The 22,566-nt window shown below is 37.4% G+C and overlaps 1 protein-coding gene across 3 annotated transcripts in view; it reads left to right on the plus strand.

The window, feature by feature from the left end:
• Positions 1-22,566, plus strand: part of LOC121419858 (ubiquitin carboxyl-terminal hydrolase 25-like) — a 49,354-nt gene that overhangs the window by 3,350 nt on the left and 23,438 nt on the right. For 2 of the 3 annotated variants that reach the window (XM_041614319.1, XM_041614321.1), the window contains exons 1-10: positions 8,330-8,485; positions 8,895-9,213; positions 10,482-10,626; positions 14,003-14,156; positions 15,114-15,206; positions 16,378-16,521; positions 18,116-18,204; positions 18,774-19,005; positions 19,914-20,041; positions 21,246-21,341. In XM_041614319.1, coding sequence (XP_041470253.1) covers positions 8,387-8,485; positions 8,895-9,213; positions 10,482-10,626; positions 14,003-14,156; positions 15,114-15,206; positions 16,378-16,521; positions 18,116-18,204; positions 18,774-19,005; positions 19,914-20,041; positions 21,246-21,341 — 1,499 coding nt within the window. In that variant the 5' untranslated portion in view covers positions 8,330-8,386. Of the gene's footprint in view, positions 1-8,329; positions 8,486-8,894; positions 9,214-10,481; positions 10,627-14,002; positions 14,157-15,113; positions 15,207-16,377; positions 16,522-18,115; positions 18,205-18,773; positions 19,006-19,913; positions 20,042-21,245; positions 21,342-22,566 lie in introns of those variants that run through there. The other variant, XM_041614322.1, reaches the window with a different exon arrangement.

Raw genomic sequence — 22,566 nt, forward strand, 5'->3', positions numbered from 1 at the left:
GGGTGGACTTGTCCTTTAAATTTTCTGGATCATGAAAAAAAAAATATCATCAAAAATCATGACTTCATGTGACCATTAAAGGTATTGTTTAACTTTGTGAGCAGCCGATTTAAAAAATTCTCAAACCAAGATGAAACATGTGTACAAGTGCATGTATCAGAACTAATAAACCCTGAAAACAACTATTATTGAGAATGAAAAGCTAAAACTACAAGGCAAACCCCAATTTTGTAAATAGGCGTCTTATAGATGCCTAAATAGTACACATAAGTGTATGGGATGAAATTAAGATGGTGTTTCCGGTCACTTTATATTTCAATTTTTGAAGCACTAAATAATTATTTTCGAACACAATTTTTCTGGGCTTCATTTTTGTAACATATCACAGACACAGGTGACAAGTGTGACCTTCTTTCTAGCTCAGATTTTTAAAAAGTCAAGCCAATGTTAACTTATCACTTTAAAATATAAAGATGAAACAAGAAGAAAATGCAAAGGAGCAGGAGGTGAAAATATGTATGAACAAAATTCAACAGACTATGAGGTAGTTATGAATTCTAAAAAAGCTTGTATGTAGACTTACTAATTTATGACCATTTTGGTGACTTCAAATTGGCCACATCTTATGTCATTGTGAATGTGATGTAGGGTATTTAACAATGCTCAACTCTCTTCAGTTGAGTAGTGTATGTATTTAATTTTTTCCAAAACTCATGCTCGAAAATTTTTTTTTTTTTTTCATGATACAGTCATATGTGTACGTACAACTGTCATAAATAAAAAGAGGAAGGGGCTTTCCACTTGCCAAAATCTAAATGTACACTCCAAATTGCCAATTTGAAATTCATGGGGATATAATTAAATAAACATCACTTTTTTATTCGTTCAAGTACATTTTCTTTGAAAGATTATCTTTCTCTTATTCTATTTCTGGCTTCCAAACATTACCCTTGGAAGCTGTGAATTTGAATATTAGTGAGAAAACTGTCTAAATTGATCAGGGGCTGCAGAACTGTTTTTAAAGTTGGGGGGGGGGGATGACCATGCAAAAAATTACAATCAGACAGTAATTTTTCCGCTTTTGTACACAATTTTGGAAAAAGGAGGGGGGGGGGGGCTGAAGCTCACCCCCCTTTCTGGGCCCCTGTAGATTGAGAAATGCTCTTCACAAGAAGAGCTGTGTTTGCTGCTAATTATGATGTTTTCAGCTCTATGGGTTCATTATGCAGGGTAGCCATTCGCTTCACCTGGGTTGAGTGCAGCAAAATGTTGATGAATTTCTGACTGAAGTTATTATTTATTAATACTATTATTCTTATCATTATTAAATTGTTATTGTTGTTATTTTAATACTAATCCACTCTCAAACCCTGTTTTTTATAACTTTATTTCATTGTCTATTTTTGTTTGTATTCTCATACTATTTTTTATCATTTATTATTTTTATTATTTTTTGATATTATTATCATTTATAAAATTATTTTTATTGTTATTGTTATCTTTAATACCAGTCCACGCTCAAACTCTGTGTTTTTTTTACATTACTTGATTGTAATTATCTTTTATGGTCATTCCTTTAAATTGCTTAAATTGAATTTCTCCATAACTCTGTGTATGTATGTGATTTTTATTGAGTGAAAGAATGAATCTAATTGAATCATTATCATACCTTACTGTCAAATGTTAAGGGGAAATCTGTGTTCTTCTCAGCTTGTTTAAAGATTTAATGAAAGTAGTTGCAGTAAACATTGATTTCATGAGAAAGTTAGTAAAACCAGGCTTAATTGTCAAGTAAGGATCTAGATCTGGTACAGTTACATAAACTGAACTTTGAGAAATCTTGAAATCTACACTGAAAAATGTTACACTGAAGATCACCAACACAGATAAGCGCACGTGGGACAGTGTATTATTGCTGCTTTGAATGTCTGCCTGACGCTTGACCCGAATCCCGTGCTTATTTGCTAATTTCTCAGCAATTACCAATTTCTTACAGAATCCTTTGGCACATTTGGTTTATTTATACAAACAGACACTTTGGTGGTCATTTCATTGGATTCTGTACGAACTCACTTTGAAATCATTACCACAACTGGCATTTACCTTTAATGTCCCCTCCCAACACTGGTTTGGTTCCCCTTTACCTGGCCTATTGTTGATGAAGTACATGTACATGCATAGTTATCCTAAGGGTTCTCCAACTTATCCTTGAATTGATTCCATGTGTTTTCTTACTACATGCAGCTTTTATGCTGATTATTGTAATCGATGATAATAATTTAATGATTGACATTTATATCTAGCGCCATCTATAAATATTCTATTCCGTGGCACGTTATTACATGTATTATTACCCCGGTTTTAGCTCGAGCTGCCTTTCAGCGCTCATACATTCAAATCCTGCTGGGTACCAATTCACCTCACCTGGGTTGAGTGCAGCACAATTTGGATAAATTTCTTGCTGAAGGAAATTATGCCATGGCTGGGATTTGAACCCATGACCCTCTGTTCCAAAGTCAGAAGACTAGTCCACTGGGCCACAACGCTCCACATAATAAATAGACAAAATTGCCTGTTGCACATTCATGGAAACTCAAATTATTAGTTTTCTACACTGAAGGGGACTGGTAATGAATCAAACCAACAAGTTAGGAGAAGAATCTCTCAATTTTCATTTTCAGCGATTGTTTCTCGTCATCTGCTAGCTAAATTATTCTCAAGAAATGTGCATAAATCATGGTCCAGGTTCAGCACCAATATGTGTTGTACAAGAAAACTCTTGAGATCTATATTTTTTGTCTCACAAGGGCCGTCTGCTCCATCCCAAGTTTTCAAATTAGCGCGCTATTTCTGATCCGGCAAATTATCCTGATCTGAACAATCTCAAGATTTTTTGCAATGGAGACGCAATTATCGCGCTAGTTCGTAGGATTAATCTCAAGATAGCAATCCCAAGTCAACTTGGGATTATTTGCAAAATAGCGCGCTAATTCGTAGGTGCAGACGCAGTCTGGATTATTTATTCACGGCGTCAGACCATAATGCATCGATGCCTCGCTCGAGCAGGAATCGCTCCTCTTGCGATGGTGGAGACGGGGGTTTCTTGAATCTCGAGATTAGTCGCGAAGAGGGCCGATCGGGCTAAAATCTCGAAATTTGGCAAACTCGGGATGATGCAGCACCGCTTACAGAGTCACATTAAAGATTGCTAGTCTTATCTACAGTGTAAAGTATATCTATTTAAAGATATCATTCTTTGAGAGTGATCTGCCATGATCATTCAGAACATCAGATGTGATGTCTAGTCTGATATTCTAGACCCTAGTTTATAAAGCCTTCCTGAAACAATGCACTTTGAATATAGTTCAGGGCCTTCTCCCATTTAAATACTCATCTGGTCATCATGAATCTCTCCTTAAACGTTCTTTCTTTCTTTGTTTCTTGTTCCCTGTATATATCTTTCTCCTTTACTCATTTTATATTGTCTTATAAATTATCTTATCCTTCATTTGCATTCCTCTTCTTATTTTCATGGTATGTCTTTTTAATAACAGGGTAGATATACATGTATGTAGATACAATTCTTTTTTCATACCTGACTTCAATACATGTTATTTTCTCCCGTTCTCTCTCTGTAGTACATTTCTTTTCCTATTTTCTTTGAACTTGAGACTTGAGAGTCAGTCTGAATACAGATCTACAAGTATATACCCAGCTTTTTTTTAATCCATCCTAACGCAGTGTATAGACTAATTGTTTGCTCGCATCAGAAGATCAGAGGGGCTGCACCCTGAGACTACACCTTGCCCTGTGAGATCTATACATGTGTTGGCCTATTGAGATTCCTGAAATATTTCACTCCATACATCTCTGTGCTATCATCTCTTCTCCTGCAGCAAATGCTCCAGAGAGGGATGTGACATGTCGCTTAAAATACTGTCCTCCAGTTCCTCAAACAATTTTCGTGACTTTCGATACCGGTAATAATTAACGTTTCTCATTTTTAATTGAAATACGACTTGCCCCTATAAGTACACTGTATGACTGATTGGAAGTGAATTGAAACTGTACTAGGTAATTCAGTAAAAAAAAATGTGGGTAAATTATATGACTGACCCATAAAAAAGGCATTCACAGTTTTCATCATTCAAATATATAAGGAGGCGCGATAGCTCAGTCGGTAGAGCGGGGGATTCGTATTCCGGTGACCCGGGTTCGATTCCCACTTGGTGCACTAGTGCCCTTTGGTAAGGCATTAATTCTTAGTACCAGGTCCTTTGGAGGGGACCTTAAGCCGTCGGTCCTCTGGTTGCTTGCTTACAAGCATTCATGCTTTCTTAGCAATCAGGTAAAAAATCACCAATCAAACAATATGCATGCAATAATGCATCCTGCCTTCAACATAATGGAAAGTGGAAACGGATCCTGCATAAATGTATGTGCAGGCATATACATGTAGATTAATGTCATGCTATGGATAATTAACTGCAGCGCTATGAAAGACTTTAAAATATAGGTGAGGATATATTCTCAATGTTTGTTTCAATTTGGAATACATTTACACTCTGCTTGCCATTTCACGGAGGACACATTTTCCTTGGGGACTACAATCCCTGTGATTCCACCTCTGTATAATCTTGCTCTCACATCCCAATGAGATACATATACAGCTCTTCATCCATTACTCATTGGATCTAAACCCCTTCTACATACAAACAGGATGATAGCAAGCGTTTCCACGTGGGAGGGAGGAGATGACTTCTGACCGCATCCTTTAAGACCGGTCCCGCCCCGCCTCTTTGGTTTTAAGAAAGAACTTTGCACTCTTGCCAGAGATCAAGTTCCTTTTTAATTGAAGAGACAGGCCTTCATGTATTTTGGATTCATGATTATTTAATTTGTTAAAATTTTATCCAGGATGTTATTGGTGTAGAATGGGATGATGGCAAGATGGAATAATGACTGCATCATTTGAGGCTGGCCCTGCTCCAACTCTTTTAGTTTGAAGATGGAATTGTCTATTATTTCACAGAGCAAGTTTTTTTTTGAAGAGATGAATATGTGGATTGATGATATGTATTTTGTTGTGGAAGTTATCCATGATGATATTGTTTTGGGTAATTGCAAGATGGAGTTACATGTATGACCGCATTATTTTAGACCGTTCCTGCTCCAACTCTTTAAGTTTGAAGAGAGGATTTTCTATTAGTATCCATGGAGCAAGTTCCTTTCTCTACAAGAGATAAAGATGTGGATTCATGGCCTTTTTTCAATTGTTATGGATGTTATCTAGGAATTTGTTGTTACGACCTCATTATTTAAGACTTGTCCTACATGTACCCCAACACTTTAGTTTGTAAAGAGGATTTTTCTGTTATCCATAGAGCAAGTTCCTTTCTCTTGAAGAGATTAATATGGATTCCTGACCTCTTTTTATTTTTATGGAGAGCAACTAACACTATATTGCTTTAATATGGGATGATTACGAGATGGGATTACGACTTCATCATTTAGACCAGTCCTGGCCTACTTCTTTTATTTGAAGACAGAAACAACCTTCATCAATGTAGTATGTACTGTAGTATCCGTGGTGCAATTTAGTGTAGAATTATGATTCCAAGGTTTTTTTTTTTGTTTTTCAAGGTTAACCAGGATATTTTAATCTGAGATGATCGCAAAACATAATTTTTGACTGCATCATTCTAGAGCGGACCTGCTCCATTTCATTGAACAATCAATGTTTGGCACACTTTTTATAGCTTGCTTGGATATTCTATGGCTTCTCTCTCCATTCTCCAAGATGATCTTTTCTTGTAAAATGCAATGTTGTATGAACTCCTAGAAGCTTCAGTCTCTCTTTTGCTGTCTTTTTTCCGAGTTGGTAAAGGATGAAAAGTTTCGTACGTGTACTGAGGGTATAAGCCCAAGCTTTTTTAGCAACTTTTTATGGGGAAAGTCTTTTAAAATCTCCAGTTTTGTAATAATTCAGACTGTCAACACCCTACCAAGCTACTTCCCAGTAATACAAAATCATATTTCTTCGTTATGGTGTGTAGAGTCTACAGTATATTGTGATTTCAAATTCCTAATTTATGAGATTATTGAAGAAATTCATGGTCTATTTCTTTTGATGAATCATTTTCTAAGAATGCTTCTTGAATCTTAAGGTTGGGTACTTAATGAATCAAACTGTATTCTACAATACAGAGACATGGTTACCTTGCCTCCAGCCGTTCTGTACTCGAATAAAGATCCATTTCTGAAGGAATTGTTTAGTTTCATGAACAAATAGATTTATTTGATGCAGTGGATTGATTTTCTATTGTACTTCAAGGTAAGGTTTTTACTATTTTTCTGCTTCTTGCTGAGTTTTCTAAAGTGGCTCACTGTATTGGCCTTCCTTATTATTTCTAAACTATCTGTTTGAATGTTCGGTGCAAAGATTGTGGATACTTGGTGATAGACGTAAGCTACATGTACATTGGTACAAGTCCATTTTTTATTGCATGCCTTTTTCATGAAATCTGCTATCAGCGTACATATACAGTACCTCATCTCTTTCTTCTTTGTGCTTAGTTTGTTGATTATCATTGTGTTCAACAGGAGAATGAAAGGGATTAACTTCAAGCCAATAGAAGCCATACATGTACAGTCAATTTTGAACCAGTTTCTATAAAGAAGTTGTAGTCCTTTGATGGCTTCATTTATTTGCCACTCTTCAAGGAATCGAAAAAGTTTTATTCCATGATGGAGTCGAATTGGAAAAGTTGAAGATTTTTCTGTTTGCTTTTCGGGAATGTTCGCCTGTAAATATTAATGGTTTAAAGCTGCAAGTTTCTCTGAGAAGAAAAATCAAGGATTATCTGTGACATGTTTTAGTTTCATAGAATGACTTCAAACGTGATGGAAGTGGGACAATTTTCCCCTCACTGAGTACATACAAGTGTAGGATGTTCAGTCTTTATGAGCATACATACATGCACATGTAAGTTTCTGATTCACTTGGATTTTGCGTCTTTCAAGGAGAAACTGTTAGTTTTCTTTTGATTGCTCTGAATTTGGCATCAAGTATTTGGCAAGATTTTCCCAGCCATCGAGTGGGATGTCAGCCATTCCAGTGAAAAGCTTACTCTCTCAAATCCTTCAGGCAGACAGCCCAGAAGACCAGGGGGAGCATTTTATGAGACATATAGTCAGTGATGATTTCACTGAAGATTATTATAAGCTACTAAAATCCTTGCATCTGATTGGCTCAGAGCATATTTGTCAGTGAAAAATCAATGATGGCTTGTTTCATGAAAAATCTTCCCAGTCAGATGTCTACAGTATATTATTTATTGTGAAGCTGTGTGTACATGTACAAATGTACTTGTTGCTCACTTCCTGTGTGGTATTAAGATGTCAAGATTATAAACATTACTGATGACATTTGTAGAAGAGCATTTTTATTTTAATTGCAATATTTTTATTTTCAAACATTCTTGAACCCCCAGAGTTTTAGTGCTATAGCAATAAGGATTTACACATCATCTCTATTGGACAGTAAACATTCAGCTGTCAATGTTCAACATCAAAGTGAACATTTTCTTTATTGCCACTGGCATCTTTTGAAAAGTTGTTCAGGTTTTAAGACATGAATATATCATCATCTACATGTATGCCATACAGTGATAGGCTCTTGAATGTACATTTTACTGGATCACTTGCTGTGACCTGCGACCTATAAACTGTTGAACTCATTGGATATTGAACTATTGGATCACTTGCTGTGACCTTCGACCTATGACCTGTTGAACTCATTGGATATTGAACTATTGGATCACTTGTTGTGACCTGCGACCTACATGTATGACCTGTTGAACTTATGGATATTGAACTGTTGGATCACTTGCTGTGACCTGCGACCTATGACCTGTTGAACTCATTGGATATTGAACTATTGGATCACTTGCTGTGACCTTCGACCTATGAACTGTTGAGCTCATCGGATATTGAACTATTGGATCACTTGCTGTGACCTGCGACCTATGACCTGTTGAACTCATTGGATATTGAACTATTTGATCACTTGCTGTGACCTGCGACCTATGACCTGTTGAACTCATTGGATATTGAACTATTGGATCACTTGCTGTGACCTGCGACCTATGACCTGTTGAACTCAACGGATATTGAACTACATGTATTGGATCACTTTGACCTGCGACCTATGACCTGTTGAAATCATTGGATATTTAACTATTAGATCACTTAATACTGTAACCTATGACATATGACCTTTTGAAGGATCTTGAACTACATGTACAGTATTGAATCAGTTGCTGTTAGGACTTGCTGTGACCTACATGTACGACCTATGACCCGTTGAAATCATTTTTAAATCAACATGACTGTTCGTGAGCTCCTCCTTGATAAAAATGGAGGTGCTGCAGGAGATGAGCACTCGAGCCTTGCTCTAAGGAGAAAGTTTCGCTCAATGCATGTGGTACGTAACACGCATCCACACAAAGCCAAGATAATTCCTTCTCGCCTACTGAAAAAGAAAATATATGTACCCATAAGGATTTTCTGTTCATTAATTGATTGATCATTTACTCTATTCTCACGAGAAATATTTATACATGTACAATTATTTCAGCAGATAATCCTTGTGTGTATTCCATCTTTGTTTTCTCCAGAACTAAGAGACTGCCAGAGTGTCCTCAACCAATTAGAAAAAGATCACAGGAGTCCATGATCAGGCAGTTGTCATGAAGTACTCTCCTTGTGGGTGAAAATTTGGGTCTGGTAGGGCAAGAGAAGTGCCTTGAATGCTTGTGGACGTTAGCGCAGTCTTGGTTTACACCAGGTTCATGATCATTGCGTGATATTCCTCTTATTTTTTTTTTCGCCAGAACCAAGAGACTGCCCTCAACCAACTGAAAGAGATAACAGGAGTCCATGACCCAGCGGCTCTGAGGCATGCCTATGAAGCCAGCGATGGGGACATCACCCAGGCCATCACCTTCTTGACTGAAGGCCATGACAACACTGCTGCAGGTGGCTCAGCAGGAACGGCAACAGCAGCAGCTCCAGGTCACCAGGGGAATCCCAGGCATCAAGTTGCCCATCAGCCAGTGGCTGTTGCAACCGCTGCAGCCACAGCAGCAGCACCGGTGACTCAGCCAGCCAATGCTCCTGCCAATGTGTATGGCCCTAGGAACAGGCCCCAAGGTATGGGAATCAATGCGAGACTGTGACCTTGACAAAGAAATGAGAGGCCATTGGTCATTGTAATTTAGCATGGTATTAATTTTGCACTTATTGCATTATTGCTTCTTGCCACATGGTACTTGGTAGTGTTTCAGAAATTTTCTCGTCACTGATTTGTCCAACGATAATAAGCTTCTGAAATCCTTATATCGAAACTGGGTGATGCAAGATTGTATTCGAAATTCACCAAGATGCTTCACGACTGCCTACTATGACTTTTCAAGTAATGACAAAATAAAAAGGAAAAAATGAATTGAAGAAAATTATAACAAAGAGTGGCCATATACTATAATTATGTATTAACTTGAAGACTGAATAGATTGAGACAAAAAATTGTCATCTCATAATTGGATCATGGTGCCCCCTTCCTCTATCACAAACTTTGTGGCTACGCCCCCATCAATGGTTATGTATTCCGTGGCTTAAAGTGTGCATCTACTGTCATTATCAATTTTTAGATTTTTCATTCCATACTTCTTACAATCTGTAATAGATTATTGGCAAAAAATAAATTTCTTTAATTTCATGTCTTCAACTTCATCAGGCCCCCGTCTTACAAAGAGTTACGATTGATCCGATCAACCTCAGTTGTATGGAAATCCATCAGTGTCATAATTTTTCTACAGGATATTTGCACTTGCCCTTTGTAAACAAGGAGAAGCATACTAAATTTTCAAGAAAATAATGAATATACAGCATATCTAGAAAATATTTTGAACAAACATGCATTTTAGATGTTGAAGTTGCTGGCCTTCTATAGTTGTACTGTAGTTGATCCGATCAATTGCAACTCTTTGTAAGATGGGACCCGGGGTTAAAGTGATTGGTTAACATTGGTTTGACTTTTGAAAAATCTGAGCTAGAAGGTCACACTTGTCACCTGTGTCTGTGATATGTTACAAAAATGAAGCCCAGAAAAAAATTGTGTTCGAAAATAATTATTTAGTGCTTCAAAAATTGAAATATAAAGTGACCGGAAACACCATCTTAATTTCATCCCATACACTTATGTGTACTATTTAGGTGTCTATAAGACGCCTATTTACAAAATCAGGGTTTGCCTTGTAGTTTTAGCTTTTCATTCTCAATAATTGTTGTTTTCAGGGTTTATTAGTTCTAATACATGCACTTGTACACATGTTTCATCTTGGTTTGAGAATTTCTTAAATCGGCTGCTCACAAAGTTAAACAATACCTTTAATGGTTTTCATTGATTTCCTTTTTATCAGGAGAGGGTGGTAAGTCATCTGATGTTATTGATCTTACCCAGGATAGAGACGAGAAGGAAGATCTTCAAAGAGCCATTGCTCTCAGTCTACAGGAAACAACTCAATCAAGCATCGGTGTGTCCGCAGAAGAACAAGATATCAGCAGGTAATAAACTTGTAGAGTGTTTCCAACAACTTCAACTCGAAGAAGCACTCGAAGAAGTCAGGGATGCCACGTTGCAGGTCCAAGTCCGAATTCAGGTCCAGGAAACTCATTTTCTTGTGTACAGAATTCCTATTCTAGATGAATTTCAGGCTTCCATTTAAATTAATGTGGCATCTCTAGTTGATACTGGAGATAGTGGCTGATCTCTGGTGTTGTAGCTGTACAGACCTGTGTTGTGGCTCAGTGGATAAGTCTTCCGATGTTGAACCACAAGGTCCGGGGTTCAAATCCCACTGCAGCACTCATGTCATTTGGCAAGACATTTATCTACATTCGCGGCTCTCCACTCAGGTTTAGTAAAGGGGTACCCTGAAGGAATTCCTTGAATGCTTGATTCGTCCGATCAGGAATGCCGTGGTAAAGCCTGGGTAAATAAATGAAGCGCTTAAAAACATTTGTATAATGCGCTATATAAGTGTTGCTTATTAAGATGACTGAATCAGAGAGGAATGTGCTGTTTTCCGACACTGCGGGTGCAAGAGGTACATTAATGTGCTGACGGTTTAGTCACATCTTTGGTGGACTTTTAAGTTTAAGTTTTGCAAAAGATAGCTGGAGAGAGAGTGTGAAAGAGAGAATGAATCTAGATGTATAGAGAATGGAGAACTGGTGTGTTGGCTCAGTTGGTGGAGCATCCGCCTCACAATTGGGAGGGCGGGAGTTCAAACCCCAGCTGCATCAGACAAAAAACCCCGTTAAAGAGTGGTTGATGCTGCTACCCTGTTTGGCGTTCAACAATTCAAAGGCTAGAGCTATTGTACATTGATCTGGCACTGCACAATGGCTGCTGGGCCACGATTAATTTTCAGAGTATTTCTACCTCAGATTTCATTTCGAAGAATAAAATATGGATAGATGGATGGGTGGGACATGTGTTGCATGATTCATCAGGGTGCTACATAACTTTTAAAAAGCATTTGCCTTGTCGGGCAAGTGAATTTTTAAAAAGTTGAAATATCCTTGCCCCAAAATCTATTTCACTTGCCCCCAAAATCCTTGAAAAAATAGTTATATCTCTTTAAGTTTTGCGGTTTTATAAACCATTGATATTTTCTCTCTTTTTCCAAAGTGACTTTATCTTTCCTGCCATGACCAAAATTAGGGTCAATATCATATCGACCATAATTTTTGTCATTCTACTGTGAGAATTTTGCTTGCCCAATTTGGGCAAGTAGTTTTGGTCTTTACTTCAAAACACTTGCCCGACTCTTAACTTTTACTTGCCCCGGGCAATCGGGCAAGTGCTTATGTAGCACCGTGATTCATGAAACTGGTGGAACATTGGCTTAGAAGAAGGATACCCAAAAAAAATTGGCAAGGAGAGTTGTCTGGCTCCACTGTTCTGAATGGTAGTCTACATGGTTGGTGTAGGGTAACAAAGGAATCCTGACTTGTTAACCTCAAGTAGTCCGCCTAAAGTCAGATCGTTTCCAGTTTGTCTCGCTTCCAGACACAGTCTCTCTTTCAATTTTTATTTGGGATACACTGTATACAAGGGTGCTAGTCCTGTGGCTTTTGCATGATTTCAAACCCTGGCACACCTTCCCATATCAGGCCTTCTCAGGCTTGATATTGTATCTGTATCTGTCCGTTGATGTACAATCACCAGCATCTGGTTGTCGCGCACGTTTGGGTTTGTACATCACATACAGGATCTCTGTTTGTTCTGGCTTCATTTCAGTCCTAGTGAGTATTAAAAACTGACAGGCATCCCTGTGGATATTGTCTGGCATATGAAATTAATGTACGTAATAATTCCCAAACTTTGTCTTTTTTCGAATGAGAGTTGGCTTTGTTGTCCATGGATCTTAATATGGTATTCTGTGAAATTCTTGGAAAATTATTTTGGTATGTGGGAGAAGAATATCTTTGTGCCTTTGAGGAAGACTATGTAGGTTCTAAGGTGTCTTTTGAAAAATGTTGTTTAGTTCGTGACCAGGTTAAGGTATGCCTTTGGTGAAAGTCGTTGTCATCGCCCCTGTAGTCCTTGTCTATTGTGACCTATGGATCTCCATGAGTTGAAATGCTGCATTCAATTGGTCCGCTTGTACTAGAGGGAGAGAGCCGTCATTATGCAATCTTGTGTTGTGAAATGTAGGATGGCAGTAGCAGTGTATTACAGTGCTCTAGTATTTATTCCTAGTACATGTATCTGCGAAACATGACGCAAATTGATGAAGCCGACCAGCAAACAGCGGAGAGGTATTTATCGTAAAATATATGAAATATGATTATCAGAATTTCATTTGAAGTATTTGCACTTAGATCTATTTCCTTCATTCCTGATGTTTTCCTTCTATAATAATCAAGATTGACCAAAGCATTTTAAGACCCCCCCCGAGTTACACACAATAATCAACTGCTTATTCTTGTGTTTTATAGCGTCTTTGATTGCTCTTGAGTATTTTTTTTTTTTATCTGAGATCATGAATTGTGAACAGAAAATGAAATTATTTTATTGTTTCATTTGTGATTCTTCCCTTTGCAGAGCATCTTTCATACAGATTAAGACAGAAATAGTATTTTATGACAGTCTTAGACCAGGTTTGCACTTTATTTAACGTAATACAACATAGAGGAATTGAATAAAAAACTGGAAATATCAACTCACCAATGCAGCGTTTCGCAAAATCTTCGGCTTCTTCAGGCGAATGACGATCTTAATGAAGGGCCCTTATAATGTATGAGATTCCAAGATTTCAAGCTGTCTTTCGTGTGCTGGACGAAGAATCTGCACATTCTCAAACATTACAAGGGCCTCCCCTTTATCGCGATCATCATTCGCCCGTAGGAGCCAAATGGTAATTGGCAAAGCGTTGCAACAGTGAGTTGTTATTTACAATTTTTTATGTCATGTTTTACAGGACTGGATGGAATGAGAAGAGTTTACATCAGTCTATCGTATTAACGTTTTATTCATTGTTTTTCTTCTGCCACTGGTAGAATTCTCGAACAGAGCATGTCATAAATAATACACTCTTAGACCACGTTATCATTTCATTCATCATGCGAAGCGTTGTGGCCCATTGGATTAGTCTCCAGACCTTCAAACAGAGGGTTGTGGATTCAAATCCCAGCGATGGTGTTATTTCCTTCAGCAAGAAATTGATCCACACTGTGCTGCACTCAACCCAGGTGAGCGGAATCGGTACCTGGTAGGCTTGATTCCTTGGATAGACTGAGCACTGCTGATTAAGTGGTAGCTCGAGGTAAAGTTGAGGAATAATAGTTACGCTCTGCAAAAAATGCATAAATTCAGCTATTATTATCATTATGTTACAATGTTTAATTCATTGTTTTCTTTTTCCACTTGTAGAGTTCTTGAACAGAGCATACGTGATGCAGGTCAAGGTAGAAGCAATACATGGTTCGTCGACCCTCTCAATCCTCATGATAGGCAGAGGGAAAGCGGCTGGCCGGTAGGACTAAAGAATGTAGGCAACACGTGCTGGTTCTCTGCTGTTATACAGGTAAAAATAAATATTGGTCCCATGCCATCTTATCTGTGTTGGTTGGAGAAAAATAGAATAACCCCATTTCAAACATCATCTAAGCATAAAAGATGAATTTGCCTATTCCTGTGGCAATTTTAATTCAGTTAATCAAGAACCATTACCTTGTAATGCAATCCAAGACATTTCAATATTTCATTTTTTGGCAAAATTATCAAATCAAATCAAAACAATTGTTTGTAGATGTTTGTTAGAAATGTCAGAATTAATATTAAAAAAAGTTAACATTCTACTAGTTATCTAAGTTATCTAAAGTGAATAAAATGTAAATAAATATAAAAAAAACACATTTCCTCTTCTATCAACATTTGTTGGATACATGTACATTTATTTCATGAAGTAGTCCTAGGGCTTTGCTTTAGTCTGAAAGAGGTCAATATTAAGTATGGACATGCAAAAGATAATTGATATGGCAGGGATGGATAATAGTTTCTAGTTATACTTGGATATAGAATGTCCATGTCTGACAGAAAAGGTGACATCTTGCTAGACATAGCCACTCTGCATAATGTTTTCTCCCTTTCATTATTTTTGTCTCACCTGAACAAAGTTCAGCGGAGACCTAATGATCACTTTTCTTGTTGGTTTGCTGTTCTGTTGGTCTGCTGTTCTGTTAGTCTGTTGGTCTGTAACAAAAATGTCAAAGTTTTTGTTCAACTTGCTCTCATTTCTTCATTTCTTGATCAATTATGTTCATACTTGGTACAAATGATTCTTGGGTAATACCACATGTGAGGTTATGAGAAAGGTGAGGTCAAAGATCATCAAGGAGTCAAAAGGCTGAATCATACGAGGTCATATCCATCCTATGTTCATTCATATTGCATATGTTAGTGATTGTTAAATCAAGCAAGACTTGTAATTCGGGAACTAGTTTGTCTTCATTGCTGTTTTTTTCTTTCTCAATCCCTTCAGTCATTGTTTCATCTTCCTGCCTTTCGTCAATTGGTGCTCAACTTCAGCCCTCAACCTGCCAAAAACACAGGAACAGGAGATACCAACAGTCATGTAAGTAGATGGTGGCGTCGTGGTCTAGTGGTAATATGACTCCTGTCTTTCAATCAGAGGGACGTGGGTCCGAATCCCAGTCATGGCGTGTTTTCCTTGTGCTGCACTCAACCCAGGTTAGGTGAATGGATAATAATAATAATAATATACAATTCTTGTATAGCGCATATTACAATTATGGATAATGTCTCCATGCGCTTCCAAAGGACTTGGATATTATTACCCAAGCTGTAGCTTGGCAGCCGTAATTACTAAGATTACAGCGCACACGCATTTCAAGGAATAAATTCCTGCCAGGTACCCATTCACCTCACCTGGGTTGAGTGCAGCACAATGTGGATAGATTTCTTGCCGAAGGAAATTACGCCATGGCTGGGATTCGAACCCACGACCCTCTGTTTCAAAGTCCGTAGACTAATCCACTGGGCCACAACGCAGGATATACCTGCTAGGATTAACTCCTTGAATGCCCTTGAAAGGCAGCTCGAGCTGAAGCCGGGGAAATAATAGAAATAACAGCGTGTCTCGGAATAGATTATATCTATGTGTATGGTAAATGGTAGTGATTATTTACCTGATTGCTAAAGCATGAATGCTTGTAAGCAAGCAACCAACCAGAGGATCGACAGCGTAATGTCTTCTCCGAGGGACCTGGTAATGAGAATTTAAATGCCTTACCAAAGGCACTAGCGCACCAAGTGGGTATGGAACCCAAGTCACAGGAATACGAAACCTATTGCGCCTCCTAAATGGCACCAAATAAATGCCTATTATTTAATATTAATATTATTATTATTGTTATTATTATTATTATTATTATTATTATTATTATTATTAGATGAACATTAGTATTTCACTACACTTGAGCTGTATACATTATACTTTAGGGTTGGATATGCTTATTCAGAATTGTAACGATTATTTATGGAAACAAAAACAAAATGTGGCATCTCATCTGAATATGATGTTCGATCATGGCCAGCAGTGAAAACCATGATACGTTGACGTATATCAGCCTCAAAAACAATTATCAAGTTTTGTCAAGGAATATATTCCACTGTCTTGTTCATTTTTTTTCATGATTGAGAAATGATCACATATTGACAAGCCACAGCCCAGCCAATGCACTGATTAGTCCATCTTACCCACGTAATATGATTTTGATTTACAGAATCACAGAAATCTTTTATTCATGTCGGAGCTCAGATCTCTGTTTGCCCTGATGCTTGGTACCAATAGAAAGTATGTGGACCCTTCCAAGTCTGTCCAGATCCTCAAAGCAGCTTTCAGTGGTGGAGGTGCAGATAACCAACAGGTAGGCCATCATTGGTGTCAATATAGGGGGTTCTACTTGGAGGGGGGATGGGGAGGGGGGGGGAACCACTTTGATCCTCAAAGTAGCTTTCGGTTGTGGAGGTACAGATAACCAACAGGTAGGCCATCAGTTGTGTCAGTTATCAATAGAACTACACGTTCAGGAGGGGTAGGGGGAGACGCCCGGGGGGGACAACCACTGTAATCCTCAACGTAGCTTTCGGTTGTTGAGGTACAGATAACCAACATGTGAGCCGTTAGTGGTTTTGGTTATCAATAAAACTATAGGAGGGGTAGGGGGATATACTGGGGGGGGGGGTTGGGGGGAGAGGAACCACTTTGATCCTTAAAGTAGCTTTCAGTGATGGAGGTGCCGATAATTAAAGGACAAGTCCACCCCAACAAAAACTTGATTTGAATAAAAAGAGAAAATTACAACAAGCTTAACACTGAGAATTTCATCAAAATCGGATGTAAAATGATAAAGTTATGACATTTTAAAGTTTTGCTTCATTTCACAAAACAGTTATATGCACATCTCGGTCGGTATGCAAATGAGGGAACTGATGTCATCACTCACTATTTCTTTTGTATTTTATTATATGAAATATGAAATATTTTGATTTTCTTGTCATTGTCATGTGAAATGAAGTTTCATTCCTCCCTGAACACGTGGAATTCCATTATTTTAACATTTTGTGGTTCAGGCAAGGGGGTCCTAATCGTCAAATTCATAAAAATTGAAATATTGTATAATTCAAACAATAAAAAACAAAAGAAATAGTGAGTGAGTGACATCATCGACTCTCTCATTTGGATGTAACTGGCTCGTTCATATAACTATTTTGTTAAAAATAAGCGAAACTTTGAAATGTCATAACTTTCTTATTTTACATCCGATTTTGATGAAATTTTCAGCACTGTGCTTGTCTGATTTTTCTCAATTGTTTAAAATCAACATTTATTTTAGGTGGACTTGACCTTTAAGAGGTAAGCTCTCATTGATGTCAGTTATAATAAACAACAAAAAGGTAAATGACTGTCTAAAGCACAAATAATCAGAATTTTAGAGGAAAATTTTACTAATTTATGATGATTAACCTGAAGTTGTGACATAAAATCTATGAAAAACAATTGTGACTAAAATATTAAAAAATGGTTTTGTACTTTTAGTAACTGATGCTAAACTTACATGTAGAGCTAATATTAGATGTCCCTTTGAGTGTTCATATACAAGTAGCCTATACTTATAAATGCTGATTAAAACTACCAATTCATAGCTCATTGATCTTTGAAGGTTTCCATGGTAGAGAGAATATTGAAAGGTTTTACAGTAAACACCATGTATGTAGTCCTGAAAAGGACTGTTTGTTATTCTTTCTTGAATAAATGTTAGCTCTGAAAAGAACTGTTTTCATAGCTCATAGTAACTGATGTTAGCTACCGGTAATATAAGATATCCCTTTGAGTGTTCTTATACAAGTAGCCTATACTTATAAATGCTGATTAAAACTATCAATTCATAGCTCATTATCATCAGAGATCTTGATTACTTTAATCTTTTAAAAATGCTATGTCATGTTTTTTTTCTTTAGGATGTTAGTGAGTTTACTCATAAACTCTTGGAATGGTTAGAAGAGGCCTTCAAATTAGACACATCGGGACATCCCTCACAGAATGAAGGGTAAGTCACCCCCATTCTCCTGAATGGTATGTTCCTCTTCCATTTTATTAACCCACATGTGCAACCCCAATCAGTTGCATGTACATCGGGAGGAGGGTCCTGGGTTCGTAGTAATTCAATTCACTTTTTGCCTCAAAGGCGCAGATGATGCCAAACAAATAATGATCATGAAAATTACAGTGATGATGATGATGACGATGATGGTGATGATAATGGTGATGATGATGTAGTCCAGATTGGACCTTGTTGTCTGGAAGTGACCTTTCCCAAAGCTAACATAGAGGGCACATGTCTCCCAATCTGTAATCAGCGCCAATCCACTCATCCTCCCCAACATCTTGTTGTTTGGAAGTGCCCTTTCCCAAAGCTAACGTAGAGGGCACATGTCTCCCAATCTCTAATCAGCACCAATCTACTTGGGAGACATGTGCCCTCTATGTTAGCTTTGGGAAAGGGCACTTCCAAACAACAAGGTCCAATCTGGACTAATGATGATGATGCTCCTAATGATGATGATGATGATCAAAATGATAATAATGATGACGATAATCATGATAATCCTGTTGCAGAGCCGAAGGAGGTGAAAGTACCAACAAGAACCCTATGCTAGATCTCTTCTACGGTCAGTACAAGGCCGAAGGTATCAACGAGGGCAAGGTCTTCAGTAACCTTGAGACTTTCGGACAGTGCCCTCTACAGATCAACGGTTATAATGACCTTCACCAGAGCCTGGAGGCATCCATGTCCAAGGCAGAAATAGAAACGGTCAATGGAGATGCAACCTACAGATCAGCACAAGAGGTAAGAAGCCGAGTTGATTTGGTGAGATGTGGGCACTGTTGCAGTAAAGACACCATCATGGTAACTTTGCCATGCCGTGGTAACTTCCATGGAATCATTGATTCTGATTGGATGGTGAGCATCGTCGCCATAGTAGTTACCATTGGATGGCAAAGTTACTATAATATTAACTTTCGTGCAGTGAGCCCTGGCAATAGGGTTAATTCAGTGAATTCTTGAAGATCTTGAATTTTGTGAATCCCCTTGTTATTCCCAGGTGATCATAACAGTCTAAGCAGATAGAACTTACCGATTGGCATATGAGGTTTTACGCAGAGATAATTCAGTGATTTCTGGAAAGTCATGAAAATTGTGAAAACCCTTCTGTTTCTCAGAAGATAGCAATAGTCCGCCTACAGATCAGCATAAGAGGTTAGAAGTTCAGTTGAATTAGAGAGCTTGTTTGGTCCAGGGAATTCTTGTAGTGTGGGATTTTGTAAATACCACTTTTTTTTAAGGAGCTTAAATTTATGGAAAGTCAGGAAATTGTTGGATTCGGGGAAAGTTAGCTAACTTGTAAATAACACCAACATTTTTATTATAATACGCAATATTCTTATTTCATATATGCGTTTTGCTACATCGAGATTGGTTTTGATTAGGAGGCGCCTTTGCTCATTCGGTAGAGTGGGGGTTTTGGATTCCTGTGACCCGGGTTCGATTCCCGCTTGGTGTTTGCTTGTGTCCTTTGGTAAGGCATTAATCCTCATTACCAGGTCCTTCGGAGAGGACCTTAAGCTGTCGGTCCTCTGTTTGCTTGCTTACAAGCATTCATGCATTCTTAGCAATCAGGTAAAAAAAATCACCACCCTTTATCATTTGATATATTCCTTGACTATTATTTTTGTCTATTTTGTTCTTTTTTCTAGCACTGGTTCACGAGGTTACCCCATGTTTTAATCTTCGAGCTTTCAAGATTTCAATTCAACCAAGAGCTTGGCCGGCCAGAGAAAATACACAACCAATTTAAATTCCCTTCACTACTTTACATGGATAGGTATGGTCATATTATTTTTTCCCCATAGTCCCACATGTGAATATATGTGTTTCATAATAATGTAAAAAGCATTTTCAGAACAGTATACAGAGCTGCCAAGTAGTAGTTATTTTCAGTGTTTTGTGCTGAAAAGTGAGAATACTGATGTTTTCATGCAAAATAATGATGTCTAAATTTGCAGTGTTTATGCATTATCCTATGGTGTTTCTTTGAAAATGCTGATTTCCATACCAAAATACTGATTTTTCAGTTTTTAAAATACTGAAATGTCGGTGGTCAGGTTGGCAAATCTGAATATATGTTCCGTTGGAGGATAAAAAAAGATCCGGTTTGGGGGTAAATCTAAAACAATCATGAGTTCTTAATTTTGATTTGTTCCGGTAGGATTGCTTGTGACATCACATGGGAACACTATTATTATTGTTTCTTTCAAGTGATGATAGGATTGGTGAAAAGTTGATGTAGGTAGGTTCACCTCACAAAGTGTGATTACATCATTTTGCTATTTTCGTGTAACTCGTCATTGTTATGTTACGTCGAAGTTGAATGAATTATTCTATACTTTTCAACAATTACTTAAAGGACAAGTCCACCCCAACAAAAACTTGATTTGAATAAAAAGAGAAAAATTCAACAAGCATAACACTAAAAATTTCATCAAAATCGGATGTAAAATAAGAAATTTATAACATTTTAAAGTTTCGCTTATTTTCAACAAAATAGTTATATGAACGAGCCAGTTACATCCAAATGAGAGAGTTGATGACATCACTCACTCACTATTTCTTTTGTATTTTATTATATGAATTATGAAATATTTTTATGTTCTCGTCATTGTCATGTGAAATGAAGTTTCATTCCTCCCTGAACACGTGGAATTCCATTATTTTAACATTTTGTGCTTCAGGCAATGAGGTCCTAATCATCAAATTCGTTAAAATTGAAATATTGTATAATTCAAACAATAAAAAACAAAAGAAATAGTGAGTGACGTCATCGACTCTCTCATTTGGATGTAACTGGCTCGTTCATATAACTATTTTGTTGAAAATAAGCGAAACTTTGAAATGTCATAACTTTCTTATTTTACATCCGATTTTGATGAAATTTTCAGCATTGTGCTTGTCTGATTTTTCTCTTTTGATTTAAATCAACATTTTTCTGAGGTGGACTTGACCTTTAATATCTTTTTGGTTGTATGCAGATATATGGATGCTAACAGGGAAGTTGTTAGAAAAAAGCGGGAAGAAGTTGCCATCCTTCGCCTACAGTATAGTGAACTGCAGTCTAGATTAGAAAGGTAGGAACTGATCGATGCATTGGTGAAATGATAATGAAGATATATGAGATGCATAATTTGATTTGATTTTATTGTTTACTTCTGCAATTACATCATTCGTATATAATACATTTTCCATAACATAACAAACATAGTATATTGAGAACTTTTTTGGCATGAATCATAACTAAATGTACTAAAATTATCATTACTGAAAACAAAACTGATCTCATACCAAATTAGTTAACATTTACAATTTGCAGGAGAAGGATTGTCATCATAAGCAGATTGCTTGAAAAAATGACAACCCCAGGTTAAAACTCATTGATTAATATAATACATTAATACAGCAGAATCGATATACAGTACATTTCATGAAAAACAGCAGTAATGTAATTTGAGCAATGAAGATGGAGATGATAAGGATGAAGATGATGGTGAAATGGTGAAGATGAAGGCGATGGAGAGGATGATAATGCACACATATCCACCTTGTCACGTACTCAAGGTCAGGGTTCCCGGCCCATCAGGGAAATCAGGGAAAATTATTTTACTTTTTTCCAGTCAGGGAAAATATCAGGGAATTTGATAAGAATTACCTCAAATCAGGGAAAAATGCCTGAAATGAGGGGAAAAATCAGGGAATTTTGATCGACCCGAAAGTCAAAAGCACGGTAGTCAGTCACACTCTGGTATATTTTGTTGCATTTCAAAACAACATCCATTGAATGACTGGTTATGGTGGTTTTTAGGTTTTTTTTTAAATGTAATTCACGTCAACAAATTTGAAAACATGTGAAACTAAGAATGGGTTTAAATAATTATCAGGGAATTTTAAATTTCATAGGGGGAAAAATCAGGGAATTTAGCTTTCTTGAAAAGCTGGGAACCCTGAAGGGCTCCTATGTATTCCAGCCTAAGCTGAGCTATCAATGTCAGTTGTCACATCTTTTTGAGGTATTCCTTCCTGCTTGTACCCATTTACATCACCTGGGTCAAGTGCAGGGTGATGTAAATGAATATCTTGCTGAAGGAAATTACACCTTGACTGGGAATTGAACCCAAGTTGAAATAAATGCATGCTTTGTTTGTTTTCAATCTCTGCCACTACTTCCTTCATCTTTCCGACCCAATCCTCTCTCCGTACTTTCTATCTATATCTCCTTCTAATTAACTTCCACTTACCCACCTTTCTCTGTCTGTCTCCCTATGCCGTCTTTATCCTTTCCCATCTTTTCTTTTCTAA

The sequence above is a fragment of the Lytechinus variegatus genome, chromosome 8 (genome assembly GCF_018143015.1).
Source record: "Lytechinus variegatus isolate NC3 chromosome 8, Lvar_3.0, whole genome shotgun sequence".
Classification (NCBI taxonomy): domain Eukaryota; kingdom Metazoa; phylum Echinodermata; class Echinoidea; order Temnopleuroida; family Toxopneustidae; genus Lytechinus; species Lytechinus variegatus.